The 18084-nt window shown below is 36.4% G+C and overlaps 1 protein-coding gene across 1 annotated transcript in view; it reads left to right on the top strand.

The window, feature by feature from the left end:
- Positions 1 to 3184: 3184 nt before the first annotated feature.
- Positions 3185 to 18084, top strand: part of SEPT10 (septin 10) — a 22271-nt gene continuing 7371 nt past the window's right edge. The window contains exons 1-5 of the mRNA XM_012664332.1: positions 3185 to 3370; positions 8116 to 8277; positions 9929 to 10025; positions 11998 to 12166; positions 17196 to 17328. Coding sequence (XP_012519786.1) covers positions 3350 to 3370; positions 8116 to 8277; positions 9929 to 10025; positions 11998 to 12166; positions 17196 to 17328 — 582 coding nt within the window. The 5' untranslated portion in view covers positions 3185 to 3349. The remainder of the gene's footprint in view (positions 3371 to 8115; positions 8278 to 9928; positions 10026 to 11997; positions 12167 to 17195; positions 17329 to 18084) is intronic.

Below are 18084 nucleotides of genomic sequence, written 5' to 3'. Positions count from 1 at the left end.
GTGTGTGTGTGTGTGTGTGTGTGTGTGTGTGTATATATATATATATGGTTTTAACAGGTTATAATTTTCCAGAAATCTCTCCATTTCTTCTAAATTTTCAAATTATGGGCTTAAAAATATTAGTGATATACTTCTAATATTTTTTTGACTGTCTACATCATCTATAATGATAATTCTGTCTTTTCTGATATTGGTTATTTTTGCTTCTTTTCTTTTTCTACTTAATCAGTCTTGACAAAGCATTGTCAATATATTTGGTCTTTTCAAATATCAAATTTAGGCTTTATTGATCCTCTCAATTTTATACTTTCTGTTTTTCCTATTTATTATTCTCTGCTCTTAAATCTATAATTACTTTTTTGGGAGATTTTCTCTAATTTCTCATTGATTTTCTGTATTTCTTTCTTTTTTTATTTTTATTTTTTTAAAATTTCACTCCTAGAAAAGCCAGCATGGCTTTTGCATTTAAGATTATAAATTACCCTGTAAGTGTGGCTTTAGCTATATTCTCAGTTTCAATATATAGTATTTTCAATTTCAGTAAATTTCTAATTTCCATTTTTATTCCATCCTAAAGAACTGACACTTTTATTAGATGTAGTGATCTTTATTCTCTTGTAATGCTTCTTATGTTAAAGTCTGTGTTGTCTGATAGTATAGGTGCATAAACTTTCTCATGCATGTTTGGTGTATTTTTCTATCCCTTTACATTCAACCTTTCTGTACCCTTGTGCTTTAGTTGTTTTTAAATTCAGTCTGAAAGTGCTTCTTTTAATTGAGCATTTAGTCTATTCACAATTAATGTAGTTACTGATATAGATTTAAATTTACCATCTTATTTTATTTTTCCTGTTTGTCTTGCCAGTTCCATATTTCTTTTTCCTTTCTTGCCTGATTTTTATTTTTTTAGTTGGTATCCTACAATTATAACATACAATCTTTAACTTAATCAAAGTTTAAGACTAATGTTCATACTTCTCCTTAACGGTACAAATAGACAATAAGGGAATTTAAAACAGTTAAGTTCCTTTAACTCTCCCTTCTGACTTATTGTCTCGTGTTTTATCTCTCTCTTTTAAACACACAAGACATTATTATTATTATTCTTTTATATAGCCAGGATATGTCTATTAATCAGAAATTTCTGTCGTGTTCTCATATTTTAATTTTAGTTGGGTATACCATTCCAGGTTGGCAGTTTTTTTTCTTCCATTGGAAAGAGCTACCATTCCACACTTTCCTGGTTTCCATTTTTGCTATTGAGAAGTTCCTCTTAAGGGTACTCTCCTTTTTTCCTCCATTGCTTTTAAGATCTTTGTTTTTATTGTTCTCCAGTTTTGCTATGCTATATCTGGGTTTTTATTCATTTTTACTTTATCCTGCTTTTGATATTTTTGAGTTCTTGACTTTAAAGTGTCCATAAAAAAGAAAAAATCAGATATTGCCTCTCTTGTCTCTGTCCCCTTTTCTGTCTCTCTTCCTTCTAAAACTTTGATTTTGATGAAGTGTATGGTAGATCTTCTCATTGTCTTCCATGTCTTTTATTTTTAGTCTCTCTTTCGTATTTTTTATCTTTTCTTCCAGATTGCTGTAGAGCAAGTTCTAATGGCATATTATTTACTTAGCAAAAAATGTTTACGGTTTTCACTTTCGAAAAGCATAAGGCATAGCATTCAGATAGAGGAACATTGATGGTTGTTCATTTAGCTTCCATAATAGGTCTTCTTACTGACCTACTTTAAGTCATTAATAAAAGCTTCTTTAGAATTTTTTATGTCAAATATGTACTTACAGATTAATTTTTAGTATTTTATTATTTTGGAAAATGAACCCTGTTGGGTCACATTTAGACCAGTTTTCCAAGGATCACTTAGTGGTGTTATAATATTCACTCTGATAATGAATTGAGTTCTTATAATGCTCAAGTGTTTTTGCTAGTTCACATTGTCTGTGTCCTATTGTTTGGATAGGGAGAACAAGGTATTCTACAAGTTTAAAAAAAGATAATGATACTCAAGGACTGGGAGGGTCAGGCAACTTTGATAGAAGAGTTCAATTCTGTACACAGATATTGAGTATCTCAGCTGGACAAGGTTCTGGTCCATTTTAGGGCTACAAAGATAATGACAAAAGTGTCCAGGGAATTTGATGTAGGAACTATTTGCTATTATTTTCACTTGGAAACCCAGATTGATTTAGTGACAATAGTTAAGAGTGGAAAGGTAAGTTGCATAGGCAGTGATTTAGCACATCAGAATGAAGTGGAATGCTCACAAACTAATCATCAAACACTGTAAGCACACTGCTCTGCACATCTGCTGTGAATTGATTTGAATTTTGAAGGATGAATAAGCTGAGGTAGCCAGAAGGATGATGATATTCTAGGGAGGAGTTATCTGAGTAGGGAGTCTGAGCAGAGAACGTGCTGGGCTTTTCCTTTTTTTATAATTAAATGAAAATAAAAGCATTAGTAGTTAGATACTTTCAGCTGATATGTACCTTTCATCTTTATTATGTTAATACTTTTCATGCCTTACAAATGTGATTTAAGAGGCAGGAAGTCATGGACTTTGACTTAAATATCTTTTAAGTTATTGATACCCATGCCTTTCCTCAGTTAAATAATCTGCTGTGTACTAGTTTGGTTACAAATTAGACTACTAGCCTCTTTGAGCAGTCTGGCAAGCGTGGGAACCTTTGTCAGACACAGTCCCAGTGTCTGAATGAATATGGGAATGAATTAACGCAAATTTGATACCATTTCAAACACAGTACCCAACTAAGGTGGTTCAACTTATGATTTTCAACTTTATGCTGATTTATTGGGACAGAACTCCCAGTAAACTTCCATTGTAAGTGGAAAAACATCTGGACTTACAGTAGTTCAGTTTAATGATCTTTGGACTTTATGATGAGTTTATTGGGGCATTAAATGTATTTTCGATGTACAATATTTTCAGATTATGGTTGGGTTATTGGGAGGTGACCCTGTTGTAAGTTGAGGAGCATCTGTATTTACCTCTGTGTGTGCATGCTCTGTGCATTGTTTTATCACTAAAGTTATCTATTTAGCATAGATATTAACTGTTCATTAATTGAAAATACAGACCTCAAACCTTAGGAGTTACACAAATATTAGGGTAGCACAGAGACGTTGTAGTAAATATTTAACTATATTTTCAGCTACCAACCCATAGTTGACTACATAGATGCCCAGTTTGAGGCCTATCTCCAAGAAGAACTGAAGATTAAGCGTTCTCTCTTCAATTACCACGACTCTCGCATCCATGCGTGCCTCTACTTCCTCTCACCCACAGGCCACTCTCTGAAGACACTTGATCTCCTAACCATGAAGAACCTTGACAGCAAGGTGAGTTTAGGAAAAGAATCAACTGATGATACTTCAATGTTTATTTTGAACTATTAAAATATCTTTACAATATGTGTATATATCGTAACTTCTATTTTATGCAGCTTTAAAACATACATTAAGTTTCTATCTTAGTTTATTTTCCAGAGAAATTCAGTTTGGAAAATGAGATGCAAAAAAGAAACATTAAAGTAAAATTTTAGTTCCTTTTTTAGTGATTAAATTGTATGCCAGAACATGGGTGTTCTCCACATTTTTTATATAGATAATTGACAGTAACTTTATGACACTATTAAATGAGAGGAAGACTTTCTTTGACAAAGATTAAGGTCTAATGTTTCATTACATGTTATGGTCAAATATAGTAAAATGTGTTTTAATTTGGACCACAGCAAGAAAACCTATTTTGAATTTCTGAGCCAAGGAGCTATATAGAAATTCAAGGAGCTATAAAAATAATCCATAAATTAACTCATTTCAGATTTTTATATTTGTTTAAAAAGATGGTTAAGGACTACTTAAGTATCTTATACTAAAAAAAAAAATCTCTAGAGCCGTGGTCCCGAACCCCCAGACCAAGGACTGGTACTGGTCCATGGCCTGTTAGGGACCAGACCACAGAGTGCCTGGGCACTCCACCTCACCCCCTAAGTCTGTGGGAAAATTGTCTTCCATGAACCCAGTCCCTGGTGCCAAGGTTGGGGACTGCTGCTCTAGAGTTTTCGTGTAATTTCTAATGGTGTGAGAAATGGCAGCTTTTGTAACCCTAGTTACTAATTTTGTAAGGTAGGATTTGGAATGCAAGAACATTCTGGATGCTACTGCTTTCCCTGTAGAAATCAGTTTGGAAAGCATGAAGGCTTGCTAGGGAAGCTTTGGCACATAGGTTGTTTTATTTTTGACTAGTTGTACAGTCTCCTAGCTTTAGCAAAAACTTGATAAACCTTACTTGTCTGTTCTTCTGATCAGATGTGATCAGATGTTCTACTCATTTAGCCAGTTATTTTCATAGTTGAGTGTGGTTATATGGAAATTCGTATTTATTAAAGAAATAAAAACAAGAATGTGCAACTTTGTCTTAGCTAGAGAGAAACAACATGGTGTAGTTTGTATATAGATCGTAGAATTTTGTGTTAGTGGAGGCCGGTTTTAAATATTGGCTTTGTCGTTTATTAGCTGTTTGATCTTGGGCAAGTTTCTTTAGTTCCCTGAGCCTGAGTTTCCTCACTTCTAAAGTAAAAACTAGGGAGAGGACTTACCTCAAGGGGCAGATATGAAAATTAATTAAATTCAACCATGTAAATAGAAGGTTTAGCAAATAGACATGCCCAGTAAGAGATGGTTGTTATCATTACCTGGCGAGGATTAAATGAAATAATGTATGTAAAGCCCTGGTTATTATTATGCATGCAATATGCAAAATGTATAGGCATATAAAACATGTTGGTTCACCCTTCCCCTTCTTAATAGCTGTAGAACAGAAGTTTGTTTTAGTACAGTGTATAAATGTATGTTATCTAATCTCCAGCTTTGGTAATTTAAAGATATTCTTAATTTTTAGTGATAAAATGTAAACCACCCTGTAAAAACAACACCTGCCTCTGTTATTTTATATGAGAAGGTTGTTTCAGAGTTCCTGGCTCAATACACTATCCTGGTATAAAATAGACAGTAGAGAGGGGTTAGGATGTCGTGATGGACTGCCTGAATTCAGCCTCAGCCCTGCTGCTTACCAGCTGTGTGGCCCTAGACGAACTCAGCTTCAGTTTTTTCATGTATAACATGAGGATAGTGAGCCCACTCTAAGACTTTTGTGATGATTAGTGGAGATGAATTATAAAGCATTTTCACAGTGCCTGGCACATAGGAAGCACCTATGTTACTTACTGTTTGTTATTTAAAATTATTTTTTAATTAATAGGCACAGTCTTATTCAGAATATTTACATACTGGTATGGGAGGTATTGGCTAGCCCAGTCACCTTTGAGTAGTCAAAAGTTTTTGAGAAGAGTTAGCCAGGAGCAATTTATGTTGATGCATTCCCTTAATGGATTTTCTGGAATAAATAGAAGAGCTTATGAGCACTTGTTCAGAGGCAGCATATCTTGGAACAGGAGTCCAACCTGCTATCTCTTAGAACAGCTGGCTCTAGATGCGTATTAGTCATCCCTTGGTTCCGAGACACTTGAGTTGCTCAAGTCTCTCATGTGAAATGGCGTAGTAGAGTAACACACTGCGTAGTAACATTTTAGTCAACGACAGACCACATATACAACAGTGGTCCCATAAGATTCTAATACCGTATTTTTATTATATCCCCTCTGTGTTTAGATATCTTTGAATATGCAAATATTTACCATTGTGTTATAGTTGCCTACACTATTCAGTACAGTCACATGCTGTACAGGTTTGTAGCCTAAGAGCAATAGGCCACACCACATAGCCTTGGTGTGTAGTAGGCTGTACCATCTAGGTTTGGGTAAGTACACTCTGATATTCACTATGATGAAATCACATTAGGCAATTAGGATGCCGCGTTTCTTTTGCCATCATTAAGTGACACATGACTGTATTTGCACGTAACCTACCTATTAGATTACTCATAATACCTAATGTAAGTGCTATATAAATAGTTTTACTGTACTTTTTTATTGTTACCTTAGAATATTTTTTCCGAATATTTCGCTCATCAGTTTGTTGAATCTGGATACAGAACCCACAGAGGAAGAGGGGGCATACTCTACTACCACAGACATTGAAAAGCATTACAATATTATCTTGTGAACAATACCTACCTTATTTTATTCAAACCAAAATGAAATGTTTTATGGTAACAGTAGAAGATCATGGGTAACATGTACTCATTTAAAGATTGTCACTGCTTTGTTCTCTTTTATTTAGTCGATGGGGGACAAATTCTAAAATCAGAACTCCTTTATCAAAATCCTGCGTTTAGCTTTCCATTGTACAAACTAGACAGGAAGATCACACCTAAGCTTTGTTACAGATTTCAAGGGAAAACTAAGATATGCCTCAGTATTGATTTGGTACATATTATATAGGTATACACAGGTTTTTTTGCAGGGGCAGCTGTTACCCATACAAGCCACCTGTCAGGCATAGGGAGATCCCAGTTAACACATGAGCACCACATAAAGATGGGAGGTGTCTGTGCTGGCTTCTCCTCCCAGTTCCCAGGCCTCCTCCAGATCGTTGTCTTTTATTCCTAAAAGCAGAACACTTGACTGGTATGGAAAGTCAATTTATCTTATGCAAATGGTGACAGTTGACCATCCTTGGGCAGCCTCTGTACTTTCCCTCCTTCTGATGGACACACAAACATTGATGTTTAGCATTCATTCTACTTCTGCAGTATTGTGCAAGCAATTGTAAGTTATTAACTTGGCTTAATTTATTGACTGTCTAAGTATGTGTATGTTGAAGCCAAAGACTTGGCACCAAAATGTTTATGTGCTTTGACTAATTTAACCTGAAAGCTGTTTGCTCACAATTGCTGGAAGTTTTCTGCCATTAACTTCATAGATAGTTGGAAAAATCCTTGTCTCCTTTGGAACATGTGGAAGACTGATAAATCCAATATACACATTGAGTCAATGTGAAATATGTGAAATTGGAGAAGAGGAAAAAAATTGAGAATAGAATAGGAATTATAATTTTTACTTTTACTTTTATTCTTAGAATTCCATTGTGATCTCACTTTCTTGACACATTTGACTGATTAACCTGAACTTTTTCATTAGAAACAAACTAAAAAAAAAAAAAAAAAATCCAAAACGCTACCAGTCCCAAGTTTGTGGAGACATGAGTCTTTTGTGGGGACATGAATCTCTTATAGGACTAGATTTACAAGTTAGTCAGTACTCACGATCCCAGATCTCTTCCTTTGTGTCAGTGATAGGACTTAACGTACTGCAGAGAAAGTTATTCCTGTGCATCATGAACACTCTTCGTTGGTATTGGAACAGTTCCTTCCTTCCTTCTCTGCCATCTGTTAGGAGTCTCTAACTGTGGGGCTCAGGTGGTGATGGAGTCAGTGCTGAAACAAGAGGCGAAAGGAAAAGCTTCACCTGTTCTTAGTTTTGCTGAGGGCTCAATCACCCTAATCACTTAGTGTTTAGATCATTAAGAAATAAAAATTCATAGTGAATTAAACAGGCAATTTCAGCTTACTGTTTATTTCTTTTTATTTAGTAAGTGTGTAATGGAATTGTAAGAGACTTTGAGGGAAAGAGAAGAAGATGTGAGATTTCTAAACCTAAACTCAAATGAAAGATTAACCTTACAAGAGTTCTACTTTTTTAATGCTATTACTATAAGGCCAGCACCTACAGGAATGATTGTGTAAGGAGTATATAGAGAGGAGAGTGACCACAAGGGATTACCCAGGTCAGGGGTTGGCAGGCCTTTTCTCTAAAGGGACAGGCAGCAGATACATCAGTCTTCACAGGCCCTCTGTGAAGGTGGCCTCCGGGGCAGCTCCTCGTCTCTGCTGCTGCAGTGTGAAGACAACCCTAGTCAATGCATAAACGGTGGATGTGGCGGTGTTCCAGTAAATCTTTATTCATGAAAAACAGGCAGCGAGATGGACTATAGATTGCCAACTCCCTGATCTAGGTTAAGGAAATTTATGGTCAGAGAATGAATGGTTTTGAGTGAAAAACAACTATGGGATTAAAAAAACAAATCCTTAATTATGAGATTTTGTTTTTCTTTATTCTTAATAGGTGAACATTATACCAGTGATTGCCAAAGCAGATACAATTTCTAAAACTGAATTACAGAAGTTTAAGATCAAGCTCATGAGTGAATTGGTCAGCAATGGCGTCCAGATATACCAGTTCCCGACAGACGATGACACTGTTGCTAGGGTCAATGCTGCAATGAATGTGAGCTCCTAGTTGAATATTGATTGTTTTACATGTGAAAATAAAACTGTAATTTATGTGTCACATTGCTACTAATATACTTGCACTTGTGTCTTCCAAAAAGACTTCAAACAAGGTGAATTTTCAGAAAGTCTAGTATGAGAAAATGTTTTATTTTTTTGAGTTGGAAAAAGTATAATGAGAATATATTTTTCAGCATATTTTCCTTCTACTCTGCTTTCACCTAAATAAAGTGATAGATTTGTGAGAGTGGGATATACTTCTTGTGGAACCATATTTAGTTGCCTTAGAAAGATGCCTTTCTATCCTGTCTTTAAAAACATAGGAAGACATTATAGCCTCCCTTGGAATGCTTTAGAAGCTTAAAATCTTTAAGGAGATGTCTTAAAGCTGGTATTTACACTCCTCCCTTACAGTGTCACACGTACATACTAAACATTCCTGTAACTTTTAGTTTAATATAATTGAAGATTACTAAGTTCTTTACTTTTTTCAAGCTAACATATTTCTTGGCTATGTTTTGTAGGAACATGAGTTTTGAAGTCAGACAGACTTAACCATATTCTATTGGAGTTATGAAACCTTTCTGACACTGTTAACATACCTACAAAGTTAGGAGAATACCTATATTAAAGGTGTTGTGAGGATTAATGATATAACCTTTGTTAAGTGTCTAACAGTGACTTTCAGTAGCTGTTCATTCCATTTCTTCCCTTTTCCTTTTCTGATTTTTCATACCCCATTTATATTAAGATACTTAAACTAAATAAGAACTGACTAATGTAAATGAAGTGATTTTAATTCCTATGTATTAGATTGTTTTTACATCTAATGTTATTTCTTGTGCTCTCCTAGAATAATTTTTCAGAAAGGCACAATTAAGAAACTAAATGTCAATTATTAAATACTGAACATAGTACTTAATACTTCTTACATTAGGCTTTTCCCCATATTAATCCTCATCTTCAGATAGACCGTCTACTCCTTGCCGCCGAATCTAGCTATTGCATTTTGTTCAGAAGCTTCTCCTTCCCTAAGGTGTTTCTTCCCACTTAGCTTATCTATCTAAATCCCTTTCTTCCCTATCTGGCTTGACCAATATCTTTCTGCTCCCTGTGATCTCTTACTCCTCTCAATTTCTAAGGCATTTACTATATTAGCATTAATTTGGGACTTTATATATTACTTTGTATTAGTAAATATCTATACATATACTAAATATAGACATATACACTACATTATAGTTATATATACTGTGTGTGGTATATATTGTGTGTGGAGTAATTTCCTCAACATTATCTTTGTCTTTTAGGGCAAAGATTACATTGAGGAAAATCGCACCTATACTAAAAGTTTTTAGGTTTTTTTTTTGTATTCCCAACAGCATAGTGCCTTACCTGTGAGGGATGCTCACTAAATAATTTTCTTTATAGGGCCCAAAATTGACACTTGCAGAACAATTAGCACATATTCACTGCCAAGTTTTAAAATCTGAGGCATAGCTGATCATTTGATTTTTGTATAGATTTGTTATTTAATAAATTATTCTCTTCTCATTATTATATACATGAATTTTTTTTTTTTTTTTTTTAGCTAGTCAGTTATCACATTGCTGTGAGAAGATGTGATTGATATTCCGGTTCCTTTTCAGGGACAATTGCCATTTGCTGTTGTAGGAAGTATGGATGAGGTGAAAGTCGGAAATAAAATGGTCAAAGCTCGCCAGTACCCTTGGGGTGTTGTACAAGGTAAATGAGATAAGCAATGACTAGAAATATGTGTGTGGCCTAGTGATCTCAAGGTTGCATTATTCTGGTTATGGTGAGCTGTCAGAGGAGTTGGCTGTGTACCATTTTAACCAGAGACTATGGGCCAGACAGAGCCTCCCCATTCTCAGTGTGCTACATGCAGGTCCTGTGGCACATGACCTGGTACCCTGACTGTCAGAAGCTGGGAAGCACTCATGGGGCACTTTGACCAAAATTAGAACGTAAAAAGTGTTTAAACATGATACATAAACTAATTACCACTTAACTATAAGGGATAATAAATCATCTTGTAAATTTATTTATTTTTACTGATCAAAGTATTGCCAACTATTTCCAAAACAAACCAATCAGCTAAGTGAATTCCATCTGATATTTAGATTATTTATCTAGCATTATAATGAGTAATTAGTACTTGTTGCTCCATAAATTAATATAAATATATTGGAGACAGAAAACGTCTCAGGAGTTTTGCAGAGCTTTGCCCTGAAGGAATATGTGAACGTGTTAGTTTGCATATTGAAAGCTATTTCACCTCAGGAGGGCATCTCTGAAAGATTAGTAGTGGCTGCATCCCACAATGGCGCCGTGATTCTCAGACCTGAGATTTGGACTTGCTTTGAAAAGCAAAGCAGGTCTGCTAAGAACCACAGGATGAGAGCTGATCAAAGAGTGCCCGCCCAACAGACAGCCACCTGTGGCTAAAAGCAATTAGCCCAAGGGACAGTTCCTGCTTAAACTCCTGACTACCTGTCTCAGTACACAATAACTTGATAAAGAAAATATGGAGCCAATATATCTCTGTTTAACCCCTCTATTAAGTGATAAATTTACCTTAGAAGTTAGTCTTTGAAAGATTTTGTAACCATTTGTTCACATAGATAGAATTAGTTAAGGGATCTGTAAAAGCCTTTTGAAAAACTTTTAACCTAAGAGGAACTACCTGTTATTATGTAAATCTGTTACCCCTGGCAACTGATCACTGTACCTATAAACACCCATGTAAAACTTCACTCTTGGCCTCTGAGATTGATGGAGAAATCCAGGCCCCCTGAGTATCCGCTTTGCCTATGATCTTTATAAATCTATAAAACTATACCTTCATCTCTGTGTATTCTTTTATTTCCATTATTTTCCATTTTCTATTATTTTCTTATCCTTTGCAACAACCCTACCAAAGAGACCCGATTTTTTGCTGGGAGCTTAGCTACTTCCCCGCAGGTACTACCTGGTTCACTTACTTGTGATGGAAATTAATGGGGAATAGACCCTACTAGTACTGGTTTCCAAATGCTGCTTTTGAAAAATTGACAAATTTTGTAATTAAGAAAAATATTGAGAAAATGTAACATTTTTAATGTATAAAAAATACAAAAGTAATAATTAAGTAATAATTGTACATATTTATTTATAATCCTCTTGTAACCGTAAACATAGAAGAAGGACCGTGAAAGTGTGTTCACTAATTTTGAATAGTGCTTAACATAGGATCATAAATGTATAAAAAGAATTTGATAGTTATAGCATGCACAGACGGTATCCTTGAGTTTGCAGAATTTACTACTTTGAAGTTTTAGTGAGATAATGTTATGTACTCTTTTTCAGTGCTATGAGAAATGCCCTGAGGATGGTTTGTGAACTGCTAACAAAGTATTAGTTAAATAACTAGAGCATACGGTAACATAATAAATTGTGTTTCTTTGTAATTTCCTGTTTATCCATTGGCTACTAAATTTAAAGCAAATCTCTTAGTCTGTCAATTAATGTTGCCTATAATAGTATGTATAAGGCAAGAGTTTCTTCCTTGGTTACTTGTATAAAATAATCATAGCTATTAATCAGATTGATCATTTCGCTGTTATTTCACATGTGTTTTCATTTGTTTGTTCATTCAATAAATGCTAATTGGTGCCAGGGATTAAAAACCAGTGTTATTCTTATTTTTTCTGGCCAGTGGAAAATGAAAACCACTGTGACTTCGTGAAGCTGCGGGAGATGCTCATTTGTACAAACATGGAGGACCTGCGTGAGCAGACCCACACTCGGCACTACGAGCTCTACAGACGTTGCAAGCTGGAGGAAATGGGCTTCTCAGATGTGGGCCCAGAGAACAAGCCTGTCAGGTGAGGGAGGTTCTTGGGAAGCCAAGCAAAGAGGAAGTTAGAGAGGACTGCATGTTTTTGTATAGCCAGGAATTGGGGGAATGTGTTTTTCAGAAATTTCCCAAAACCATGAAATAGAATTATTTGATAATGACTAATTATTGTGCTTCTCGAATCACCTGACATCTCCTTGCTTTTGAAGGGTCTTACTTTTGCAGTGCTGTGTGACTCAGAAGGGGCTATATAGAAGGAGGAACATATGGCAAAAGTCTCCTATTTCAGTACACGTTGACATGAATACTTGAACGAAAAAGCCCTCAATATTTGGATTTATTTTTGCATTTATCTGAGACAGATGAAATTATATTTAACTGTTATCATAAAAGAAAGTTGGAGCACAAATCATATTAAATAAACTAAAATACTATCTGTTGGTTCTTCTCCTGTGAAAGTTTTGGAATGAGTGAAACTTATAAAGGAAGAATGGAGAGTACTTATAGGGAGCTAGAGATTAGATTGTTTCTAACAATATTACAGCATCGTTATAAGAATTGTAGAACCTGAAGACCTTCTTGCTCTGTGATATAGGGCATTAAATGTTGTTATAAACTTCGTTAGTAATTTTCTGTGATGCTATATCCCTGACTTTCTTTTTTTTAATTAAGACATGTACACATGAAACTCTAGTCCTTAATGTACTACAGCAAATCTGATTTGACATAGCATTCCAGAACAGTGTTTGCATGGAGAAAAGCATGAGATCCTTGGAGCAAAGGCTATTTTAAACTGTTATGAGACTGAGGATTCCTTTTCCACTCCATTGTTTGCATTTCAGCATTTTCCCTAGCTGTTAGTACTTACCCCAGAGTAAATACAGATGGAAGGAGGAAGAGTGCATCAAATCAGTGCTGCTATTTCGTATGTCCTTTTGGACGACTTAATCATAAATGAAGTTGAATTTTTAAATTTTTTAATCTATGTATTTAATTAGTGTTTTAGCTTCCGGTAGCATAGTAAATTAAGAATTATATGTACTTACCCCCTACCCCCACCATCACCACCACCAAATTCAGGCATGCTGTGCTCTGCTTGTGGGCCAATCATTCTGGTAAAACAATTTTTTTCATTATATTATCTTCACTAAAGATTAACCATGACAATTTGACTTCCCTAATGTTTCCCAGAGGAGGATTCACTTCTCATTTCTTCCACGTCTCAGGGTAATTCAGAGGTCTCTGCACTGAGGAGGCAGGGATCCTGAGCAAGAGTAAGAGGGCAGCTCTGAAGTCCTCTACAGGAGAGGGGTCCAGGTTGCCTGGTGGATCCATCATCAGTCACCTGCAGATGATTAAGAAATGCAGGGTCAGAATTCCCAAGGATAGAGCCTAAGAATCTACATTTCAAAATTTTCAGTCATTCAGCAAATAATTGTTATTTGTCTATCATCTATTGGGCATGATGCTAGTCACTGGGTATCTAGGCACTGTGGGGTCAAACCAGATCTTGTCTTTTTAGAGCTTCTGCTGTAGGGGTGGGAGGAGTACACTCTGGGCCTATGTGGAGAAGAGGGTGTGGGGATGGGGAGATCAAGTTAGGAGCCTGCCACAGTAGTGCAGCCATGAGAAGGTAGAGGTGTGGACGAGGGTGGTAGTGATGGAGGGGTGAGAATTATATTTAGGGTATGTATTTGAAGTTAGCGTCAGTAGGACTCCCCTATATGGGATTTAAAGGAGAGAGAAATCAAGGATCACTTGAGTCACTATTTTGACCTGATAAATAGAGTGACTGGTGGTGATCTTTATTGACAAGAGCAGGATGGGAAAGGATGGGGTTGGAAATTGAGAGGTTTTGGAAACGTTAAATTTAAGCTGCTTATTAAATATTAAAGTGAAGAATTTGAGTAGATTATTACATAGATGTTTCCAGAGCTTAGGGGGAAGGTAAGGCTGATGAGTACTTTGGGAGTCAACAGTGAATAATACTAGGTAAAATTCTAACTATTTTTTAAATGTTTACTGTTTGCAAGGCTCTGGGCTAAGTGCTGGGGATTTAATATTGTCTTTCATGGAGTTTACATTCTTGTAGGACAGACCCCCAGATTAAACACCTATTACACAGTAAATTACAGCTAAGATATGTGCACTACAGAAGTAGACAGTATATAATGGGGGGGCCTGATTTAAGCTGGAAAATTAGGGAAGACTCCTTTGAGGCAGTGACTACTGTGAGCTGTAATAACTTGGGAAATACAAAGCAAGACACATGCAAAGGCTCAGAACACGGAGGGAGAATGGCATCTTTACCACTGGGAGGAGATGAGTGTGCTGGAGTTCCATGGGGCCAGGACTGGACTAGCATGAGATTGAGAGAGCAGGGGTGCCGGCAGGAGCCATGGGAGCCCTGGTGAGGATTTGGTCATTGTCCTAAGGGGAAGGCAGAGTCATTTTAGAAGTGATTACATATTTGAATTTTAAAATTTACTCTTAGCTCCAGTGTGAAGAAGGTATCGAAGGGATGTGCAAAGATACTTAGGAGAGTATTTCTTGGACTAAAGTGATAACAATGAAAATAAAGAGAGCTGGACATATTTGAGAGATGTCTAGAAGGTGAAATTGGAAGAGTTTAATAGTTGTTTGGATATAAGCAGATAAAAAAGCAGGTGGCTAGAAAGAGATTTCTGGTCTCCTAGACTTGCAGTTTCATGGCTAGGTGAATGGTCACTGCATTTATCAAGATAGGGGGTTGCTAAAGGAGGACTAGCTATTTTCTTAGTCCGCTAGGGGGAGGCATGATGGAGATCATAAGCTCTGCTTGGGACCTGTTGACTTTGAGTTTCTCTGAAACATTCAAGTGACAGTATCAAATAGGCCCTTAAATTTATCTGGATCTCAGAGACGTGCTGAGCCAAAGGAAAACACTAAAGAGTCATAGGCATGTAGATGGTTAATTGAAAATATGAGCAGGGTCAAGACTCCCTGGAGAGAGAAGCCCATCTGGAAAGAAAGGTGCCTGGGCAATAGCCTGGAGTCACTCTAGTGTTTGTCAGCTGGAGGTACAGGGAGGACACAGTGAGAACACAGTGAGAAGGGTTGGGTGGAGGAGGAGGAAAGCCAGCAGTGTCATGTCTTAGAAGCGAGTGAAGAGGGTGTCGAGACGGAGGGAGCATGCTGCTCTGTTGAAGTTGAGGCCCAGGTCTGTGCTATACAGGTACAGAGGCACTTCTTTACAGTTCTTTGAAAATATTGAAGACCACTCTGTGTTCAATTAAAAAGGCCAATGGTTAGAGGGCTACATAGGCTAGGACTTACAGATTCACCGGGAGGGCTTAGAACAGGTAGAAACCAGTTTTGTTCCAGCTCTGGGAATGGAATGAATGAACTGAAACCATTGCCAGCCTTCTTTGTCCACTGCTCACAATTCATAGTCCAGGGAAGAAGTGTCCAGTAGGCCTAACTGAGGTCACGTTCCCATCTCTTGATTGTCAGTGGGCATGAACCTGATTAATTGTCCCACCAGGCTGTGTCCCATGGGAGAGAGGTAGCTCCCCAAGAGATAATCGAGACAGTAGAACAAGAGGAGATGGACAGATGGTGGGCAGTCTGGAATCATAGGTTGCCCATCACATCCACTTATGGAGCATTTCTTCAGTTTGAGAAGCGTCTTACTGCTCAGATGAGAAGTGGAAAAGTAGAAAGGGAGGTTCTTCAGTTTAGGCTGGGCTCCAGTTGGGTCGGAACAGTGGCTAGAAGCTGCTTGCAGAGAACCAGCTAGAAATGGACAGCGAGGTCTATGCTTGGAGACTCTCCTCTTCTGGCCTGTTTTCCTTCAGAGCGGAGACATCTGCTGAATTTCTGGTCTTCTTGAGTCAAGTTGAGGCAAAGTGTCTCTTCTGGTGCTTTCTCATTTGTAAATAAATGATTTGATAAGGCTTCTGTAGTTCATTGTAGCCTAATGTATTAGGAAGCTTTTATTTTTTACAGTTTCAAAAAGTTACATTCTATTTTCTGAGGAATGTTTCCCATTTAATTTGGCAGTCACTATAATTTGGTTGGCATGTAAACTGTCTCTCAGTATTACAGCTATCTAGCAATAAAAAAAGCTATGTGAACCTGTCAGGGTGACCTTTATTTCTGTGTACTTCCCAGCCCCCCTCTTTGCCAGACCTTCAGTTTGTTTTTCCATTTACATTTGTTGAATGGTTCTGCTGAGTCATAGTTGGTATCCTAATCTACCAACACTGATCAAGTGCTTATCAAGAGATCCACTTAAGTAAGTGGCATTAGACTCTTACAGTTTTAATTAACTGATCTTAATATTTTTATATTAATTATTTAAACCATTTGAAACATGATTTTATAAAACTTTTTAAATCCCCAAATTTAATAATTTCAGATTAATGTAACTAATCTCTTTCCCATAATCACCTTTAGCATTTCGGTATGAAATCACTGTCATTGAAGTATGGGACCTATAGCTTTGAAAAGAAGATTTATGTAGTATTTTAGAGTTGCTTAAAGGTTTGACATTTTATGTCTTTGCATCTCTTAAGAAATAAATAGTTAACTTACTTTATACAGTTTACGGTACACTTGGAAAAAGTTCACCAGGCTTGTTAGAACTGTACATGAAATACAACTAAACAGGTCCCAAGTGAAGGCTTAAGGACTTTTCTTGATGAGCATCCGAGAATTTTTTTCTTCTTCTTCAACTTTAAGTCACTGAGATTTGCAACAATGGTATTATGTTGGCATTAAAGATTCATGACAGCAAGCTACTTTTATGCTAGAGAGTAGTATAGCAAGAAAATGTTTTCAGTGTTTAATATTAGAAGTGTTTTGGGTCTTTATTCAGAATTTGGTGATGTTTTCATGACAGACAGGAACTTAATTCTTGTTTATATCAATTAGCTTATGGGAAAACTGGTTTCATTTGTTTGCTTAAAGCCGCAGTTTCCAAGAACCTATTGAGGATGTTAAGTGAGGACTTAACTGTATTTTTGCAAGTTTATTACATCATCTTTTAACAGAAGAGTAACACAAACCTATTTTAGTCTTCAAGAGACCTACGAAGCCAAAAGACATGAATTCCATGGTGAACGTCAGAGGAAGGAAGAAGAAATGAAGCAGATGTTTGTGCAGCGAGTAAAGGAGAAAGAAGCTATATTGAAAGAAGCTGAAAGAGAGGCAAGTACACTGGTTTGATGTGATTTGCATTTTTTTAGGTATTTTATTAATTTGGGAGATTTATTGTAAGAATTTGGTTGAGATGCTTTTGTAGGCTACTTGTCCATTTAAAAGTAGCTATTCTAACATGTAGTCTTTGAATACAGACTTTTAAAAAAGTCATAATCTGAAATCAAATCAAAATTTTGTCCTTTTGGGCAAATCATCTTCTATTAGAGTGGTTTTCCAAGGACTTGTAATAGACTCGGTTACTAAGAAGTGTTTTAAATATTATATCTTCACCCTGAGCCATAAATGTTTTAGCTGTGGCTAAAACCTTTTTTGAGACTTGTTGGGGTGGTTGTTTGCCATGAAATGGATAACTGTGAGAGCTGTGAAGTAGCTTTTCTTTGTGTTTGAACTCAGGCTTTCTGGATGCAGTTTGATGGTCTAGATGACCTTGGGATAGCCTTGGCACAAGAAAGTATCACCAGTGAACTTCCATGGTTTTGTTTTCTTCTAGTTCTTCAAGCAGCGGTTTTAGTTTTGAGTTAAACTATTTTCTGTAGACCTATGGAGCTAACTGCAATGGTGACTTTTAAGTGAACAGCCACATTTAGAATGAAGGTCATTTTTCTGCAAAAGGGAATTTGTAAGAGAAGACAGAAATATTAATATAAATAAACTAGATAATACAAGAGTTCCTGAAGAGTTATCTGTAATTTAATTTTGCAAATTTATCATTTCAAGTACACTTGTACTTGCTATTTAAATGAA

This window comes from Propithecus coquereli, unplaced genomic scaffold, assembly GCF_000956105.1.
Source record: "Propithecus coquereli isolate 6110/MARCELLA unplaced genomic scaffold, Pcoq_1.0 Scaffold88, whole genome shotgun sequence".
NCBI lineage: Eukaryota > Metazoa > Chordata > Mammalia > Primates > Indriidae > Propithecus > Propithecus coquereli.
The sequence above is the reverse complement of the archived record's forward strand: the minus strand, read 5'-3'. Positions and strand labels throughout refer to the sequence as shown.